An 18,663-nucleotide genomic window follows, 5' to 3' on the forward strand; every position below is an offset into this window, starting at 1 on the left:
CTTTAGCTCAGGGCATAGTCCCAGGGTCTTGGGATCGAGTCCTGCATCAGGCTCCCCATAGGGAGCCTGCTTCTCCCTCTATATATGTCTCCACCTCTCTCCTTGTGTCTCTCATGAGTAAATTAAATCTTCAAAAAAGAAAGAAAGAATCCCTGATCATCACTGCTTCATCCACACACATATGCAACAAGAAGACATAACCATTGTAAGTAATGAACAGTCTTGGTCAAAATCAGAAACACCTATACACACTCTGAGGTGGAGTGGGTATAGGCTTTTTTCTTCTGGTAAAATAAATATTTCACAGAGCCAGAAGAGAAAAATCTTTCATCTGAGGCTTTTCCTGACAATGACATCTCACTTAGCTATAGGTCCGCAGCATTTTACTCATCCACTTACTTACCAAAAAATCCACCTGACCTGGCCAGACCAGGACAGGCCCACGTAGTCACATCATTCTGAGGAGTACCTTGGCCAGTTGCAATCTCCTTTGTCTTAGGCAGCCAGAGTAGGGAACAAATCTGGAATTGTGGCCCAAAAAATACAGAATTATGGCAATATCTGATTCATCGTGAATGTATTTTGAACTGATTCTAGGCAGTATGCTCTATCCACATCCATCCTCCAGTCCACAGCCGGGGTTAGAGTGTTAGAGGAATTCTGTTAGTGCCAAGGCCAACAGAAGACTCAGCATACAAATAGGTTTAGGTGCATTGAACCTACAAATGTGAGCACAGTCAAAGCAATGCTGAGAAAGAAGGGAGATGTGGGGAATCGAGTGGGGAGGGAAGGATACACAGTTCAGCTTTCAACTCACAGATAAAGGTTTTACAAAAAGAAACTGTCAGGAACTGGGCAGCCCGGGTGGCGCAGCGGTTTAGCGCTGCCTTCAGCCCAGGGCGTGATCCTGGAGACTCGGGATCGAATCCCGTATCAGGCTCCCTGCATGGTGCCTGCTTCTCCCTCTGCCTGTGTCTCTGCCTCTCTCTCTCTCTCTCATAAATAAATAAAATCTTGAAAGAAAGAAAGAAACTGTCAAGAACTGAAATCCCCGTAGCCTCCTCAGCAAGTATAAAGAGGTTTGTTTGAGTCCAGTACTCTCTCAGGAATCATTTTCACAGGTTCTGGAAGATCAAAATGAAGGCAAAGTCCAGCAGAGATGTTTACCTGTGAGTTTGTGCTCGGGGTCTGGATACTTCGCCCAGTGTTTATGTCCAAGATACGTAAGTGCCCATCTCTCATTCCGCCTCCAACGGCAAGGACTGCAGACTGCCAGGGACACCAATCCATGGCCTTTAAAGTTCAAATAATCACACAGGTGGATCAGCCTTGGAGAAAGTGAACTTGTGATGGTGACACGCTCAGGTGAGCAGGATTTGCAGAGGTCTGTGAGGACCATGGTTCTTCTGGACCTTTGATCCAAAGGCAGGAGCAGTGACACTCTCTAGAGATCACTTCTGAGGGACTAGAAATCACCTTTTAGGTGCCTTCCTCAAATTTTGAGAACAACTGCAAATATTTTAAACAAAGAAAAACCACCCAATAATATATTTTTAAAACTACACTCAACATGACCTATGGGCAAAAATCTGCCCCTGGAGTAGGTGACATGTGCCCCTAAAATCTGGTTATGAAATGAAGCCTTTCTCCTATTTGTCTACCTGTGTCTTTAGGTTCTAGGTCAGAGAAAAAAGGACAGAATGGAGCCACACACGATTGCTCATACCCCAAAAACTCTCAGGCATTTCAACTAATACATTTCAGAAAATAAAATTATCTTTGATTTACTTATTTATGTTACTATAGTTATTCTGAAAAATATGATTTAGTATTACACATTTATATTGATCATTGAAATGATTAGTAACAGTAATTTTAAAGTACATTATAACAGATATTTCAGTTATATTTATCTATGCATCCTTATTTATACATCCATCCTGCTATTAGCTGCCACCAGATTTAGTTTGCTCAGGCTTCAGAAACTCTTGGTTCAATTCACTGTATTTCTGACAAGACATATAAGAAAGTCACTTGTATTGCTTTGCTTGGGTTTTCATGTGTTGGGTTTTTGTTTTGCTTTATTTTGTTTTTGCATTTTGTTTGCAGACAGGATATTTTACATACATTTTCTCTAGATTTTTTTCAAATCATTAAGAATGGGAATTTGAACCTAAAATCATTCTTAATGTTCTATGGATATTAAAAACCACAAGCCAGGGACGCTTGGGTGGCTCAGGGGTTGAGCATCTGCCTTTGGCTCAGAGCGTGACCCCAGGTCTGGGGATCAAGTCCTACATCGGGCTTCCTGCGAGGAGCCTGCTTCTCCCTCTGCTTACGTCTCTTCCTCTCTCTCTGCTCTGTCATGAATAAATAAATAAAATAAAATAATTAAAAATTAAAAATTAAAAAATAAAATAAAAACCACAAGCCAGAGTACTGAGCCACCACTATGCCTCGCAGCAGGTGCTACGTATCACACCCTATACAAGGAAACCCCATGATAACTATGTAAGTTCTCATTCTAACAAATGTGCTCATAGTTAACAAAGTAGAATCATTTCTTTGCTCTGTGAGTGATAAATATTCTGGGAGTCTATGTTGAGGCCAGGACGCATATCTATGACACCAAAGGAATGAATATATGGATTTTTTTTAGAAGAAATAAGAATTTAAAATACAGAGAAATAAAAAAAAATACATATTAAACAAAGCATGGTGGAATATTGGTTTAACTGGGCACCACCCCTCCTCCTTCTTCTGACAATGGGTTTCCTTTCATGGTGTGAGCTCATGACCTAGGCCTGAACAATCAGTGTACCCATCTTTCTGACCACAGTTACCTGTTGAGAGATGAGAATGTGCCCAAAGTCACACCAGAGTCCTGCCTGGGGCTTTTATACCAGACTTATAAGAATGATAGTTTCCTAATCAATTTCCATTTGAGGGAATCTGAATTTGAAGCTGCTAAGAGCCATCTTGCCCACAAAATAAATGTCTGAATAAAGAATGAAACTAAACAGAGACAGGCAGAGCCAAGAGCCAAAGAGAGAGTGTTCTGACATTATTTAAGGCCCTCAATCTGGACGGTATTGGAAGCAGCTGTATGTACCAGGACTCCTCACTTGTGAGAGAAAATATATTTCTTTTTTTTTCTTTTTTTTTTTTTTTTCAGAAGCTTCAGTCACTTACAACCACAAAAACGGACACATGGAGCGTATACATAGGGTTGTCTTTCAGGAGAGTGATAGCAAAATCCACAACAAATTCTAGGGAAAGAAAAATCTCAAAGCATTGGCTTAATGGCTTTGTTCTCATGTGTGAAGGATACTCAGTGATATCTGAGTGAAGAGCAACTTGGAAGGCTACTGGATGTCTTACCTTGACTGCTGTAGGTTGGGATATAACTTTCAGCGGTTGAGTCTGTGTTCTCACACCTGGGTCATGGGGCCATATTGCCAGCAGTCCATCACTACAGCCACTGGAAAGCAGCCTGCCGTCAGGCGACCACTTCAGAGCACAGACAGCTTGCTTGTGGTGAAGTGATCCAACGTGATGCTGGGCTTCCCGAACATCGTGGTGATAAACACGGCCCAGCCTCGATCCGCTGCACAAAGGTAGAGGGGCAGGTTTTTGACAGAAAACTCGAGCATTCGAAAGCATGAAGTGTTATTTCCCCTTTCTATTAATCTACAAATCCACTATTCGTTTTGTTAATGATACTAACATCTGAAATATATGTCACAGCAAACTGTAATGTGATTCAAAATCAGTGGATAATGTCTACTCATGCACAGTGATTTGGATCCAAATAACAATAAAGATCCTATTACTCTATCAAATGAACTCTTTCTGGACTAATTTTCTACAAGGAATAAGTAAACAACTACATATAATTATTTCTGAAATTTCTCAAAATCCAGTATCATATTTGTAAAAACTATTCAGGCGCCAGCCACACTGAACAGCATTCAGATGAACAATAGGAACTCTGCAGCCAGACCACCTGGGTTCAAAGCTGGACTCTGTCCCTTTTACTTACCATGTGACCTCAGGCTAGTATCTCAGTTTATTCATTAAGAATAGGTTGCACGCGGGGGGCGGGGGGGAGGGTATTAGAAACCATTGTATAGCATCACTGCTGGGATTAAAACACAATTATGCGAGGGGATCCCTGGGTGACGCAGTGGTTTGGCGCCTGCCTTTGGCCCAGGGCGCGATCCTGGAGACCTGGGATCGAATCCCATGTCGGGCTCCCGGTGCATGGAGCCTGCCTCTCCCTCTCTCTCTCTCTCTCTCTCTCTGTGACTATCATAAAAAATTTTTTAAAACACAATTATGCACATAAAGAGTATAGCACGATGCCTAGCATCCATTACTCCAAAAATGTTACCTGCTATTATAAGAAAAGATCTGTTCATTTTCCTTGAGGATGATATAACTAAAGTTAAACAATGCAGACTGTAAAAAGAATTCAAATATAGAACTGACTTCACTACAACAGCTTCTCATAGTAAATAATTAGCCTTTTATACAGTTTTTTTTAAAGTGGCTTTAACTTTGACTTACAATCACAAGGTATTGAAATCTCAAATTTATTTCTTAGCTACTTAAATTGTAAAAGGTCTTGGAATCTATTTAATTTAAACCTACCTTAAGAACTATGGTATAAAAACGAATGGTAATTATTAAAAACAGTGCATATTTAGATCAATTATGTAGGATCATAGGGACAGTCACTTAACTTTTCTGGTTGAAGTAGTTAGACTAAATTGGTAGTTCTCAAAAGTGATGAAGCATCAGCATCACTTTGGAAACTAGAAAATGCAAATTATCAAAGCAACTTCAGACCTACTAAATCAGAAATTCCTTAAGACAGACCATCAATCTGTGTTTTAAAGAGCCCTTCGGGATCCCTGGGTGGCTCAGCGATTTAGCGCCTGCCTTTGGCCCAGGGTGTGGTCCTGGAGACCCGGGATTGAGGCCCGCGTCGGGCTCCCTACGTGGAGCCTTCTCCCTCTGCCTGTGTCTCTGCCTCTGTGTGTGTGTGTGTGTGTGTGTGTGTGTTTCTCATGAATAAATGAATGAAATCTTTAAAAAATATAAAATAAAATAAAAAATAGAATCCTTGAGGTGATGTTGATGCATGCTCAAGTTTGAGAACCATGGAGATAGCTGATCTATGTGGCTCCTTCCAGTTTTGACATCTGTGGGTCTGTGAATTGGAAATATGCCCCAGAAAGTTTACCATAGTCCAAATTATTGATCCTGATAACAATAAATACTTGATTGCAACAAAATATCCCTCTGGTAGGTATGGCTTGGTACAGAGAAACTGTTTGCTTAAACAGAGTTTGACCTTTTATCTGAACAATTTAGTGAATCCTGAACATCACTTCCCAGTCCTAGCATACAGTGCAGGCACAGAGCCACCATGGTATCCGTGGCCACTGGACCACTTATATCACCAGAAGATCAGAACATGCAAGAGGGTAGGATCATAACTGAAACTAACTAATATCCTGTTTGGTTTTGGTTTGTTTTAGTTTTGCTTTTGGTTTACTCAGCCTCCCAAACTTGGTGATACAAATCTAATGTGTTCCATTAAGACGCTTCTTACCTGCTGAGAATACAGTGATTCCAGCTCAGAGCCCCAACCACTGACAAATGACCAAGCATATTTCTCAGCCGCTTTTTAGTTACTACATCCCATAACTGAAAAAAAAATGAACAAGCAGAGTTACATAACATTGTCTTTTTCACAGCCCACTGTCTTCTTAAAAGCCTGATGGCAATTATTGTTGATACAGCCAGTCTTTGTACAACAGGAAAGCTTAGCTCCCTTAACCCTGGGAAGCATTACTCAACATGTCTGACATTGTCTGACTCAACATCGTCTGACATGTCAACTGTCATGACATCACCTGCAGAGCTTGCTATGGATGCTAGCCATTCTGATTTCATAATGGAGGTAGGATCTGTGGATATGGCATTTTTTTAAAGACATTTATTTGAAAGCTCCCCAGGTGAATTCAGTGCGCAGCCACAGGTTGAGAATGGCTCTCACACTTCTAGTTTCTTCTAAATTGTGGAATTTCGTATCTGGAAATCCACCGACAGGCTAAGAGACTCCTTTTCTGCCACCTACAAATGATACACTGACCCATATAAGAAAGAAGAACTTTGGTGCAAGAAGAAATCATGACATAACCTTCAAAGCATCCAATATCATTGTAGAGATGAGAAAGCAATGAGAGCTATCTATGGCCCTCCAAAGTCATTGAACATATGAGCAATATTGTTTATAGTATTGCTAGTAATAATAATACATGAGAAATTAAATAGGTTGATAGAATATGGGTAAATTACCATTTCAGAGAGCTTATCAGAAACAAATTCCTTCATTTTAAGTAACTCTGCTCCTGATCACAGCTTGAGGTGAGAAAGGAGAGCTGACGGTTATCTTCCTCTCTCCAAAGTCCTAACCCTGGAGATTCTACAAGCCCAACTTTAATACTAGAGAAAAGACTTTTAGGGGTACCTGGCTGACTTGATCAGAGGAGCATGCAACTTTTTAAAAGATTTTATTTATTTATTCATGAGAGACACAGAGAGAGAGGCAGAGACATAGGCAGAGGGAGAGGCAGGCTCCCTGCTGTGGCGGGGGAGGGGGGGCTGATGTGGGACTTGATTCCAGGACCCCAGGATCATTACCTGAGCCAAAGGCAGATGCTCAACCACTGAGCCACCCAGGTGCCCCAGGAATATGCAACTCTTGATCTCAGAGTTGTGAGTTCAAGCCCCACTCTGGGTGTAGAAATGACTTTAAAAAATAAAATTTGGGGGGAAAAAAGACTTCTAAGAAGGTAAATATGACAGAAGGAAAGCTTGTGTGAAAAAAAGCTAGATAGAGTATCCTTAACTCCTCATTAAATGCCATTCAGAAAAAAAAAAAACAGGATGGTATATCCTCTTACTCCCCATAGTTTCAAGTGCCACAACTAATATAGATTCTCTATTGTATAATAACTTGTTATTAAAAGTCAATTTTAGTTATTGAGCAATTACACAAAGCACATTTTGAGGAAAAAAAACAACTTTCCATTACTTGTACTTCTCCTTCACTGGTGCCAACTGCCAGGCAGTTTCCATCTTTTATCCAGGACACAGAGGATATATAGCTACAATTGAGACTTAAGTCTATATTTTCAATCACGTTGTTTTCCCCAGTCCATATGAACACAGAGGATCCAAGGGCTACAGCAACAAGATTTCGAAAATTCCAGTCTAGAATATTCAGATCTATAAGAAAAGCATTTCATATTAGTTAGGGTAATTACTTAGCAAATAAAAAATATTTTCAAGTAACCAACCTTTTATAGATAGATGAGCAAAATTAATCCCTTTCCCATGGTTAGTTGGAAAATAGAATTATATATGCAAGCAGATCATTAGAAGTTCAAAAATAAAAACTAGAATTTTGTGCCAAGATACACAGTCTAATGAACAATAATGCTTGCTATTTATACTCAGATATATTTATTTGGAGTCATTTAGAGAACTTGGAAGTTTCACCTATCATTATTAGTACACATGAATTGTATCTAACAGGCCACTAAAAATTAAAAGCACATATTTTTTCATTGGAATTACCTAGACTTTTTCTTTTTTTTTTTTCATTTTAATTCCAGTATAGTTAACATAAGTGTCATATTAGTTTCAGATATACAATATAGTGATTCAGCAGTTTTACACATTATTCAGTGCTCATCACAATAAGTCACTCTTAATTCCCCTCACCAGTTTCACCCATCCTGCCCACAAACCTCTCCTTAGGCAACAATCAGTTTGTTTTCTGATCAATGATCTCTGATCTCCAAATGATCAGTTCAATCAGCTAGTTAAAAATCTGCTTTTTGGTTTGTCTTTTTTTTCTTTGTTCACTTATTTTGTTTCTTAAATTCTACATACGAGTGAAATAATATGGTGTTTGTCTTTCTCTGATTTATTTCACTTAGATCCATCCATGTTGTTGCAAATGGCAAGAATAGTATGGCTGAATAACATTTCATTACACACACAGACACACACACATATACCACATTTCTTTTTTAAGATTTTAATTTTTGAGAGAGAGAGAGAGAGAGAGCATGAGAATGGGGAGGAGCAGAGGGAGAGGAAGACTGACAAGCAGACTCCCCAGTGAACCCAATGCGGGGCTCAATCCCAGGACCCCAAGATCATGGCCTGAGCTGAAGTCAGATGCTTAACAACTGAGCCTCCCAGGAACCCCGATTCCACATCTTTTTTTTTAATTTCACATCTTTTTTATCCATTCATCTATTGATGGACATTTGGGTTACTTCCATAATTTGGTTATTGTAAATAATACTGCAATAAATATAGGGGAAAAGCACATAACTGTTAGGGAGACATCTTTAAACCCACAATATCCATATGAAAGATGTCACTATCATTTCAAACCAAAATACACCCAACTATGAAATATCAAGAAAAAGTAGTCAGTGACTTATATGTGATACCTGGAAGTTCCTGGCAGTATTCTCCAGCTTCGACTTATAAAAACTCTTTGACTGCCAAAAGAAACCATATTTGTGTGACCACATATTAAAATGTATCCTACCTTATTTCTTTAATTGAAATATAGTTGATATATAACCCTATCTTATTTCTTGGAAGACAAAAATCTCTTATCCTGATTGACACATATCAATACAAAACTATGAAGCACACTAGTTCCCCTACAGTGGTCTAAGCTACCTATAACCCACCTTTCCCACTAATGACAACTACAAACTCTGAACAAAATATTTTTAAAAATTAAAAACCTGAGAAATGGAAAATAAGCAAAAGCAGTTAAACTAAGTAAGGGGGTCAAAACCAGAAGAAGCAGCCTGCCCAGGGGTGAGTTTCTCACTTTTTTTCTCACATGGTTTTGTCAGAGGGTAGGCCCCAATCATGGAATAGCACCAACAGCTAAAACTCTGATGGAAAGCTCACCATCTTTCTGGTGAGAGGAGCCAGGGAAAGGAGTCTGAGGTGACCAAAGTATGTGGAGAAAATCCTGGAGGGGAGAGAGCCACAGAAAGGCATTCCCTAATTGTGAATGTGTGAATCCACACACATCTCAGCCTAACCCTGAAATCATGTTAGTGCAAGGAAAACTCAAATAAGCTTGGCAATGGCTTTGAAAACTGAACTGAGATTTGAAGAATCCATTTAGGTCTCAGCCTAGACTCGAATCTGTATATATGAGGGATAGACCCAAATCAGCATAGTTGAGGCTGAAGAAACTGATCTGAGACTCAAAACATCACCCATAAAAGGCAAGACAAACCTTAAAGGATAAACCTAACTAAGACAAAAATGGCAACATTCTCTGCAGGACCCTGAATTAATATCACATAATATCCATATTGTCCAGTACACAATTCAAGATTACTGGACATAAGGAAAACATAATTAATAGACAAGAACCCCAAGATGACTTAAGTATAGGAATTATCAAAAACAAGATGCTAAAGCAATAATAAACAAGATGCTAAAGCTATAATAAAATATATAAACAGAATAGAAAGAATATTCTCCATGAGGTAAAGAAAGAACATACTTGAATGGAAAGAGAAAATATCAGCAGAATGGAAAAAAAGAAACTGCTTTCTATGTAAAGATAATAGAAACTATAAAAAAAAAAATAAAACTAAAATAGAAGCCATAAAAACAGGGCAGCCCTGGTGGCTCAGCAGTTAAGCACTGCCTTCAGCCCAGGGCCTGATCCTGGAGACCCGGGATCAAGTCCCATGTCAGGCTCCCTACAAGGAGCCTGCTTCTCCCTCTGCCTGTGTCTCTGCCTCTCTCTCTCTCTCTCTCTTTCTCTCTCTGTGTGTGTGTGTGTGTCTCATAAATAAATTTTTAAAAAATCTTTAAAATAAAAATATAAGCCATAAAAACAATAAATGGAAATTTCTAAACTGAAAAATACAATATCTGAAAAATCTGGATGGGAATGACAGAGAAAGAGTCATTGAATTCCAATATAAATCAACAGAAATGATCCAATCTGAAGAACGTGTAGGGAAAAAATTTAAAAAGAAATGAGCAAAATCTCAGGGACTTTTGGAATAATATCCAAAGATCTAACATGTGTAATAAGAGTCAGATCTTGAGGGCAGCCCAGGTGGCTCAGCAGTTTAGCGCCGCCTTCAGCCCAGGGCCTGATCCTGGAGACCCAGGATCGAGTCCTGCGTTGGGCTCCCTGCATGGAGGCTACTTCTCCCTCTGCTTGTGTCTCTGCCTCTCTCTCTGTATGTGTGTTTCTCATGAATAACAAAATAAATAAAATCTTTAAAAAAAAAAAAAAACAAGAGTCAGATCTTGGAAGCAAGAGAGCAAGTCTTCAAATGACCCTAGAAACTGAGCTCTCACCAGAAACTATGGAGGCCAGAAGTCATTACAGTATCTCTAAAATGCTGAAAGAAAAAAAATCTAGCAACCCAGAAATCTAGATGAAGCAAAAATTAAGTATAAGAGAAGTCTTTACCAACTGATCTGATCTGAAATATGTCAAAAGAAGCTTTCCAGGCTGAAGGGAAACTATATGAGAGGGAAATTTGGATCATCAAGAATGAAAAAGAAGAGTGGAATTGGTAAATATTTGAGTAATTATGAAGACCATTTTTTCCTCTTTTATTTAAAATACATATATGTATGGCTTTTTAGAGTAAAACTTATAATGGTAGAGTTTTCAATGTACGTAGATGTAAAATATATGACAACTGCAGTAACCTAAAAAAGTTAGGGGGTTAAGGGGACCTATGTAATTGCAAAATTTCCATCTACCACCCTATTCACCAGTCTCCCATTGTATCTTCTTCAGTAATATTATCATTAATTACCAATAGCCTGCCTTTGCTCACTGTTAACATTGCTGAAAATACTCTATCTTCTCGCCTCCATCCCTCTAAATCCTACTCATTTTTCAAGACCCAGCTGAAGTCTTACTATCTCCACAAAGTCTTTTTAGACAAAGATCCAAAGATCATTGAACTTACAGTCATTATAATTCCTTTTACCCCATAATTCATTATTTGTATTCTACACTGGCATAATGGTAGAAGTTCCATGTGAGTTAGTCCTGTCTTCCCAACTAGATTATAAACTAAGCACATAACAAGAAGACACAATGTGGCTGTTTGACTGATTAGATTTATCCATGTTTGAAATATATGCCTAAGAGTAGGCCCCATTCTCACAGTTCATTCTAATACAGTAAAATTCATAAATATATTTTTTCTCATACCCCACCAACACCAACAATACCCATTCCAAACATGAAATTTGCACAAGGAAAGGCCAAACTACATTAACCACATTTGGATGGTTCAGCTTTGGGACATGAGGCACAAGGGCCAATTAGGTTCTTCCAGAAGCAAATTTCAAGTTTATGCCACAGCACAGGATACATTTTGTCACTCCAACTTTTCAATTCATGATCTAAACAATAACTTACAATAGTCATTTCGAAGACCAGAAAGATGAATCTTCACTTCTGGTTGGAGTATGGAATAGTCTATATCACCGAATCTTTTAAGATGGAAGGATTCATCTCCAACTCCATTTCTGCAGCCTATAAAGATATCTTTATCTTTATTATCTTGGAAGCATAGTATTTATCCTTGCAGGTATTAAGACATAACAACGTGAAAAAGAAAGTAGTCATTGTGATAAAACTGAATTACAAGTTGCAGGAGAAGGGAAGGAAAAAACAGCTTCTGTATTAATTTAAACAAAAATTTTAAAAATATTTCATGGCATTTTTTAACAAAAAACACATGAATGCCAGACCTAAATGTAACGACCATCTTGTGGGAAGCATACAGAAACACTCTATCATGCTTTGAATATTTATTCCATCCCTTGATATTTTAAAATCAAAGTAATTTTTGCATATCCATTTGTCTAGCACATCAACAATTAACTGATAGGCATAAGCCCTACTCTGAGTCTTTGTAATAAGTATTTGTTGATTCATTTATTTTGGCTCTTTGTCTCATTGTTTCTTTACCAGAGCACACAGAATTACTTCTGGCTAGTTTTACCTGTGACTATCTGAGCTCAAGGTCCTATCTTGGGTTCAGTTTTAATTCTCATCAAAAGACCCACCTAGGAAAAAAAAAAAAAAAGACCCACCTAGGTCTAAACCACAGGCCACCACCTTTTCATCTGTCCAACTACTTGGCTTGTTATGGAACGAACCAAGATGACATAAATTAATAGGCTCTGAGCCCACCCAGGTAATTTGTGGTCTCTATGACCACATGCCTTCTGATAAAAAGTGTAAGAACTTCACAATGCTATACCCAGAACTAGATCGTTATTCACAGCCTTGGTGTTAGCCACAAAGACCTGCAGTTGTGGGCAAAATTTAAAGGTTTCTAGAAACACTCAAGCACTACAAATAAGGGTTTTTTAAAAAACAAGTACTAACTTCCAGTTACAAAATAAGTCATGGAGATGTAATGTACAGCATGGCAATCATAGTTCATCCTGGACTGCATATTTGAAAATTACTAAGTGCATAGATCTTAAAAGTTCTCATCACAAGAAAAGAAATTCTGTAACTACGAATTGTAATGAATGTTAACTAGAGTACTGTGGTGATTATTTTGCAATATATACCAATATCGGATCACTGCTTTACACAGTGAAGCTAATACAGTTGGCCCTTGAACAACATGGGTTTGAACTGCATGAGTCCACTTACATGTGGGTTGTTTTTTTTTTATAAATACCACACAGTGGGATCCCTGAGTGGCTCAGTGGGTTTAGCGCCTGCCTTCAGCCCGGGGCATGATCCTAGAGTCCCAGGATTGAGTCCCACATCGGGCTCCCTGCATGGAGCCTGCTTCTCCCTCTGCCTATGCTCTGCCTCTGTGTGTGTGTGTGTGTGTGTGTGTGTGTGTGTGTTTCTCATGAATAAATAAATAAAATCTTTTTTAAAAAATACAGTACTGTAAATGTATTTTCTCTTCCTTATAATTTTCCTAATAATAGTTTCTTTTTTCTAGCTTACTTTATTGTAAGAATATAGTATATAATACATATGACATACAAAATATGTGTTAATCAACTGTTTATATTATTGTGAAGGCCTCCAGGCAACAGTAGGCTATGAGCAGTTAAGTTTTGGGAAAGTCAGAGTTATACACAGATTTTCAGCCACGTGAAGGGTTCATTAATTTTTAGAAGTGTGATCTAAGTAGATTGAAGGAGGTGAATGAGGCAGAAGAACAAAGTTCTTATCTACTATGCCAGAAAGTTATGATAAAGTCTAAAATCTCAAGAAAGAGCAGTTTACAAATATTACTTAGAAAATAGATGTAAATACTAGGGGGAAGAGCAGTTAGTTAGGGATAATTGCCTCTAGGAAATGAGACTTGGGGAGGGGGACAGGTAAGGCGGAGAATTCTCTAAATTCATAATTATGTTGATTAGTCTAATATATATAAAAATAATATATTCCAATAATATATTCTAAGATAAGGAAGAAATGAAGGAAGCAGGGAGAGAGAAGGGTAGGAAAGAAGGACAAACAGAAAATCTTTGGACCATACCTTTCCAAACACATTGGGATGGCTCACAGAGTTGCATTTGCCCACTAACCCACTGAACCACCTTCTGGGTCAAAAATAGTTGGTTTAGGCATTTCTGTAAACAAGCAAATAAATACTTCTTTAGAAACATACATGTACAGGGGCACCTCAGTGGCTCAGTGGTTGAGCGTCTGCCTTTGGCTCAGGTCATGATCCCAGGTTCCTGGGATCAAGTCCTGCATCTGGCTCCCCTTAGGGAGCCTGCTTCTCCCTCTGCCTATGTCTCTTCCTCTCTCTCTGTATCTCTCATGAATAAATTTTTTAAGTCTTTAAAAAAAAGAAATGGGAACATCAAATCACAAGATCTTAAATAATTTGCCTCAGTTCCCATGAACACAAAAATCTGATTGCTGTCCCTTTGGGCCAGTATATAAAAAGCACTTCTGACATTCTTACATCAAACCTCAAACAAAAACAGATAAGAAAATTAATAGTAAGTATAAAGAAAAGTACTTGTTGGAATTTTCTAAAAACATTTTAGTAAATAAAGTGGAGACAATTCCTTTTTTTCCCTTCATGATAATATATTTAATCTTACATATAAAACAGTCATTGGATCACCATAATTCATACAGCATTCTCTTTCACAGGCATCATTTTGAGATTTTTAGTTTTCTTCCCAGATATTATGTCATTGCCAGTAAGTGAATCATGGGTTTTTAGGTATTAAAAATAGGACAATCAAGTATAAGCAGGGTTTCCCATTTTTAGGATCACTGGCATTTGGCAACAGATAATTCATTATTGTGGGGGCTGTTCTGTGCATTATAGGATGTATAGCAGCATCTCAGACTGTATATACTAGATGGGATAATCAAAAATGTCTACAGACATTGTCAAATGTCCCCTGGGGAGCAAAATAACCCCCAGTTGGGAACTACTGGTATAAAATAATATTCTTAAAATCAATGGAACTCTTCATAGAGTTAATTCTTCAGAATCCCATTATTAGCACAAAGCTGACCAAGGAATTGCTCAGCACAGAGTGCTTCTGTTTGATGTACCCAAGGGTGCTCTTCCCTCGGTAAGATCTACTAACTACTTTACTGAACAACTTGGCATAGATCTGACTATACAGAATAATTTTGAACATCTACACAACTATGCAGGCCCTTGTTGTAGAAACTCCCTCTGCAGGACCTCTGAGGACCACATGGAGACTCACATTTACTGTCAATGTGAAAGACCTCACTTCGTATCTGCACCAATCCTGATGCTATTTGACTTCTAACTAGTTATGACGACAAATGTTTTATATAAAATAGTGAAACAGTGTCCATTATCTCCTTCCCAGGTTCTTCAGTGAAGCTGGGACAATGCTCTGGCTGGATAACAATTGCTGCAACAAAGGTAACTTTCAACACCATTGTGACCACACAGACAGAGCCGCCTCCTTGACTGCCACCAGTTACTATAGATCCTAAAGAAAAGGTAGGTTGTGAGGATAAGGCAATAAAAACTCTAGTCTGCAAGAAGTAGAGTGTGGAAAGGCAGTGGCACTGATTACATGGCCTGGGTGTAAGGTCAACATGCCCCTAATGATATAGAACTCCCTGGCCATCTGCACCTCTAAACCCCTAACCAACAATAAAGCACTAGGCAAAAGACCTGCTCTAAGAGATTTATTTTCAAACCTTTTGTATATGGTTTCAAATAATTAAATTTTACATTCACAGTATTTTTCCTCTAGTAAGATATATATACATATAAATATATCTACATATATATAGATATATCAAGCACTGGAAGCACATACTAAATGAGTAATTGCCCAAACTGAGAATTTATTACTTTCCATTTAAGCTTTCTAAAAGAAGCCTTGATTCCTTCAGAAGCTATTCATTGAACTTGATAAACCCAAAAACATGCTAGTGATACTTAATGTGCCCGAGGAATTTAGGTCAGACTCCTCTAAGATCTTAAAATCATAATAAATGAGATACTTAAAAGAACTAAATTAACTTAGTCAAGAAACAAACGACAGTAGCAAAAGCTTACAGGGGCGCCTGAGTGACTCGGCTGGTTGAGCTGGTTGACTTAATTTCAGCTCAGATCATGACCTCAGGATCCTGGGACAGAGCCCCACGTAGAGCTCCACGTGGAGCTTCACAGGGCTCTATGCTCAGCGGGGAGTCTACATGGGATTCTTTCTCCCCCTCTCCCTCTGCCTCTCCCCTCACTTGCGCACTCTGTCTCTCCAAAATAGATCAATAAATCTTAGAGGGAAAAAATGACCATCTTATAGACAAAGAATTTAACTTATCCTGGAAACCCCAGAGGGCAGACCAAGTCACTGAATAACTGGAAATGATTATACAAGAAATCTTTTGGCTGAGGGGAAGCATACCATAGTACGTATAATTTCATTATATTTTTAATCTTTACCTCTTTAAAAAATCTTTATTATTTTTAACTCAAGTATAATTAACATATAGTTTTCTAAGAGTTTCAGATGTACAATATAATGATTCAACAATTCTATACATTACACGGTGCCCATCATAAAGGTACTCCTAATCCCCTTCACCTATTTCATCCATCCCCCACCCACCGTCCCTCTGGTAACGGTGTTTGTGCTCTGTATTTAAGAATCTGTTCTTTTATTGTCTCTTTTTTTGTTCATTTGCTTTATTTCTTAAATTCCACATATAAGTGAAATCATATGATATTTGCCTTTCTCTTATTTCACTCAGCATAATACACTCTAGGTGCATCTGTGTTGTTGCAAATGGCAGGATGTCATTCTTTTTTATGGAGGAGTAACATTCCACTGTATGTATATGTACATATTCATTTATTTATATGTGTAGATGCATACCACATCCTCTTTATCCATTCATCTATCAGTGGATACTTGCATTGTTTCCATATCTTGGCTATTGTAAATAACGCTGCCATAAACATACAGGTGCATGTATGTTTTCAAATTAGTGTTTTTGCTTTCTTTGGGTAAATACCCAGTAGGAGAATGACTGGATCATGGGTTAATTCTATTTTTAATTTTTTGAAGAACATCCATTTACTGTTTTCCACAGTGGCTGCACCAGCTTGCATTCCCACCAACAGGGCATTAGGGCTCTTTTTGGTTCACATTCTTGCCAAGACTTGTTATTTTTTTATCTTGATTTTAGCTGTCCTGACAAGCTGGAGTGATATCTCACTGTGGTTTTCATTTGCATTTCCTGATGTTAAGTGATGTTGAGGATGCTTTCATATATCTATTGGCCAGCTGTAAGGCTCCTTTGGAAAAATTTCTGTTCATGTCTTCTACCCATTTAATCAGATTACTTGGGTTTTGGTGTTGAGTCACATCAGTTCTTTATGAATTTTGGATACCAATCCCTTATCAGATATATATTTTGCAAATATCTTTTCCCATTTGATAGGCTGCCTTTTGGTGTTTTGTTTTGTTGTTGTTGTTGTTTTGGTTTTTTTGCCTTTTGGTCTTGTTGATGGTTTCCTTCACTGTGCAAAAGGTGTTTATTTTGGTGTAGCCCCAATAATTTGATTTTCCTTTTGTTTCCCTTGACAGAGGAAACATATCTTTAAAAATGTTTCTACAGCTGATGTCAAAGAGATTATTGCCTATGTTTTCTTCTAGGAATTTTATGGTTTCAGAAATCACATTTAGGTCTTTAATCCATTTTGAGGTTATTTTGTGTATGGTGTAAAAAAGTGGTCCAGTTTCATTCTTTTGGACGTAGCCGTCCAGTTTTCCCAACATAGTTTGTTGAAAAGGCCTTCTTTTTCCCATTGCATATTCTTGCCTCCATTGTCGAAGACTAATTGACCATATGACCATGGGGTTCTTTCTGGACTCTATTCTGTTCCATTGATCTATGTGTATATGTCTGTGCCAGTACCCTATTATTCTGATTTCTACAGATTTGTAGGGATTTTGATACCTCCAGTTTTGTTCTTCTTTTTCAAGTTTATATTCAGTCTTTTGTGGTTTCACACAAATTTTAAGACTGTTCTAGTTCTGTGAAAAATGCTGTTGGGCTTTTGATAGAGATTGTATTAAATCTGGAAATTGCTTTGGGTAGTATAGACATTTTGACAAGATTTGTTCTTCCAATCCATGAACATGGAATATCTTTTTGTTTGTGTCATCTTTTTTAAAAAAGATTTTATTTATTTATTAATGTGAGACACAGAGGGAGAGAGTGAGAGGCAGAGATACAAGTAGAGGGAGAAGCAGGCTCCATGCAGGGAGCCCGACATGGGACTCTATCCCAGGTCTCCAGGATCACACCCTGGGCCAAAGGCAGTGCTAAATTGCTGAGCCACTGGGGCTGCCCCATGTTTGTGTCATCTTTAATTTCTTTCAACAGTGTGTTATAGTTTTCAGAGTACAGGTCTTTAACCTCCTTAATTAAGTTTATTCCTGGGTTTCTTACTGTTTTGGGTGCAACTGTAAATAGGATTGTGTTCTTAATTTCTCTTTCTGCTGCTTAATTATTATTAGATAGAAATGCAGCAGATTTCAAAAGAAATGCAGATTTCTATATACTCACTTTGTATCCTGCAGCTTTACTTAATTGACTTATTATCAGTTCTAGTTGTCTTTTGATGGAGTCTTTTAGGGTTTTCTCTGTATAGCACCATGTCATCTTAATGTTTACCTTTTTGATGTCTCATTTTTACTTTTTTTGATTGATACTAACTAGATTTGTATATTTGTTAGATATTATATTTCTTTTACAAAGTGCCCCTATTCATGTCCTTCACTCACTCATTTTCTTACTGATTTGTAAGAGCAGCTAAGCCAGCTCCTTTCTCACATTTGGGATTTATTTGTCTGGAGCTTCTCAGGATATGAGATCTTCAGTTTTCTTTCTTTACCTACCTGGCCTTTTGAGGCAATGTTTTCATTCCAGCCTCTGTCCAATGCATGAGGTGCCTTGCAAAAACGGAGGGCAGAGTTATTTGTTTCAAAACTTCCTTTGATGGGGGTTTTCAGTGGTTCTTGGTAGGACCCTGCAAGAAA

General features: G+C 38.1%; 1 protein-coding gene across 15 annotated transcripts in view; it reads right to left on the bottom strand.

The window, feature by feature from the left end:
- The window catches only part of CDC20B (cell division cycle 20B), a 49,722-nt gene that overhangs the window by 5,927 nt on the left and 25,132 nt on the right, over nucleotides 1-18,663 (bottom strand). For 8 of the 15 annotated variants that reach the window (XM_072826452.1, XM_072826446.1, XM_072826450.1 and 5 more), the window contains 8 exons: nucleotides 18,523-18,653; nucleotides 13,635-13,728; nucleotides 11,531-11,647; nucleotides 7,103-7,302; nucleotides 5,621-5,715; nucleotides 3,382-3,607; nucleotides 1,168-1,293; nucleotides 404-521 (listed from right to left, as the gene is read on the bottom strand). In XM_072826452.1, coding sequence (XP_072682553.1) covers nucleotides 404-521; nucleotides 1,168-1,293; nucleotides 3,382-3,607; nucleotides 5,621-5,715; nucleotides 7,103-7,302; nucleotides 11,531-11,647; nucleotides 13,635-13,728; nucleotides 18,523-18,653 — 1,107 coding nt within the window. The other 7 variants (XM_072826445.1, XM_072826443.1, XM_072826454.1 and 4 more) reach the window with 5 other exon arrangements.

Source organism: Canis lupus, chromosome 5, assembly GCF_048164855.1.
Source record: "Canis lupus baileyi chromosome 5, mCanLup2.hap1, whole genome shotgun sequence".
Lineage (NCBI taxonomy): Eukaryota > Metazoa > Chordata > Mammalia > Carnivora > Canidae > Canis > Canis lupus.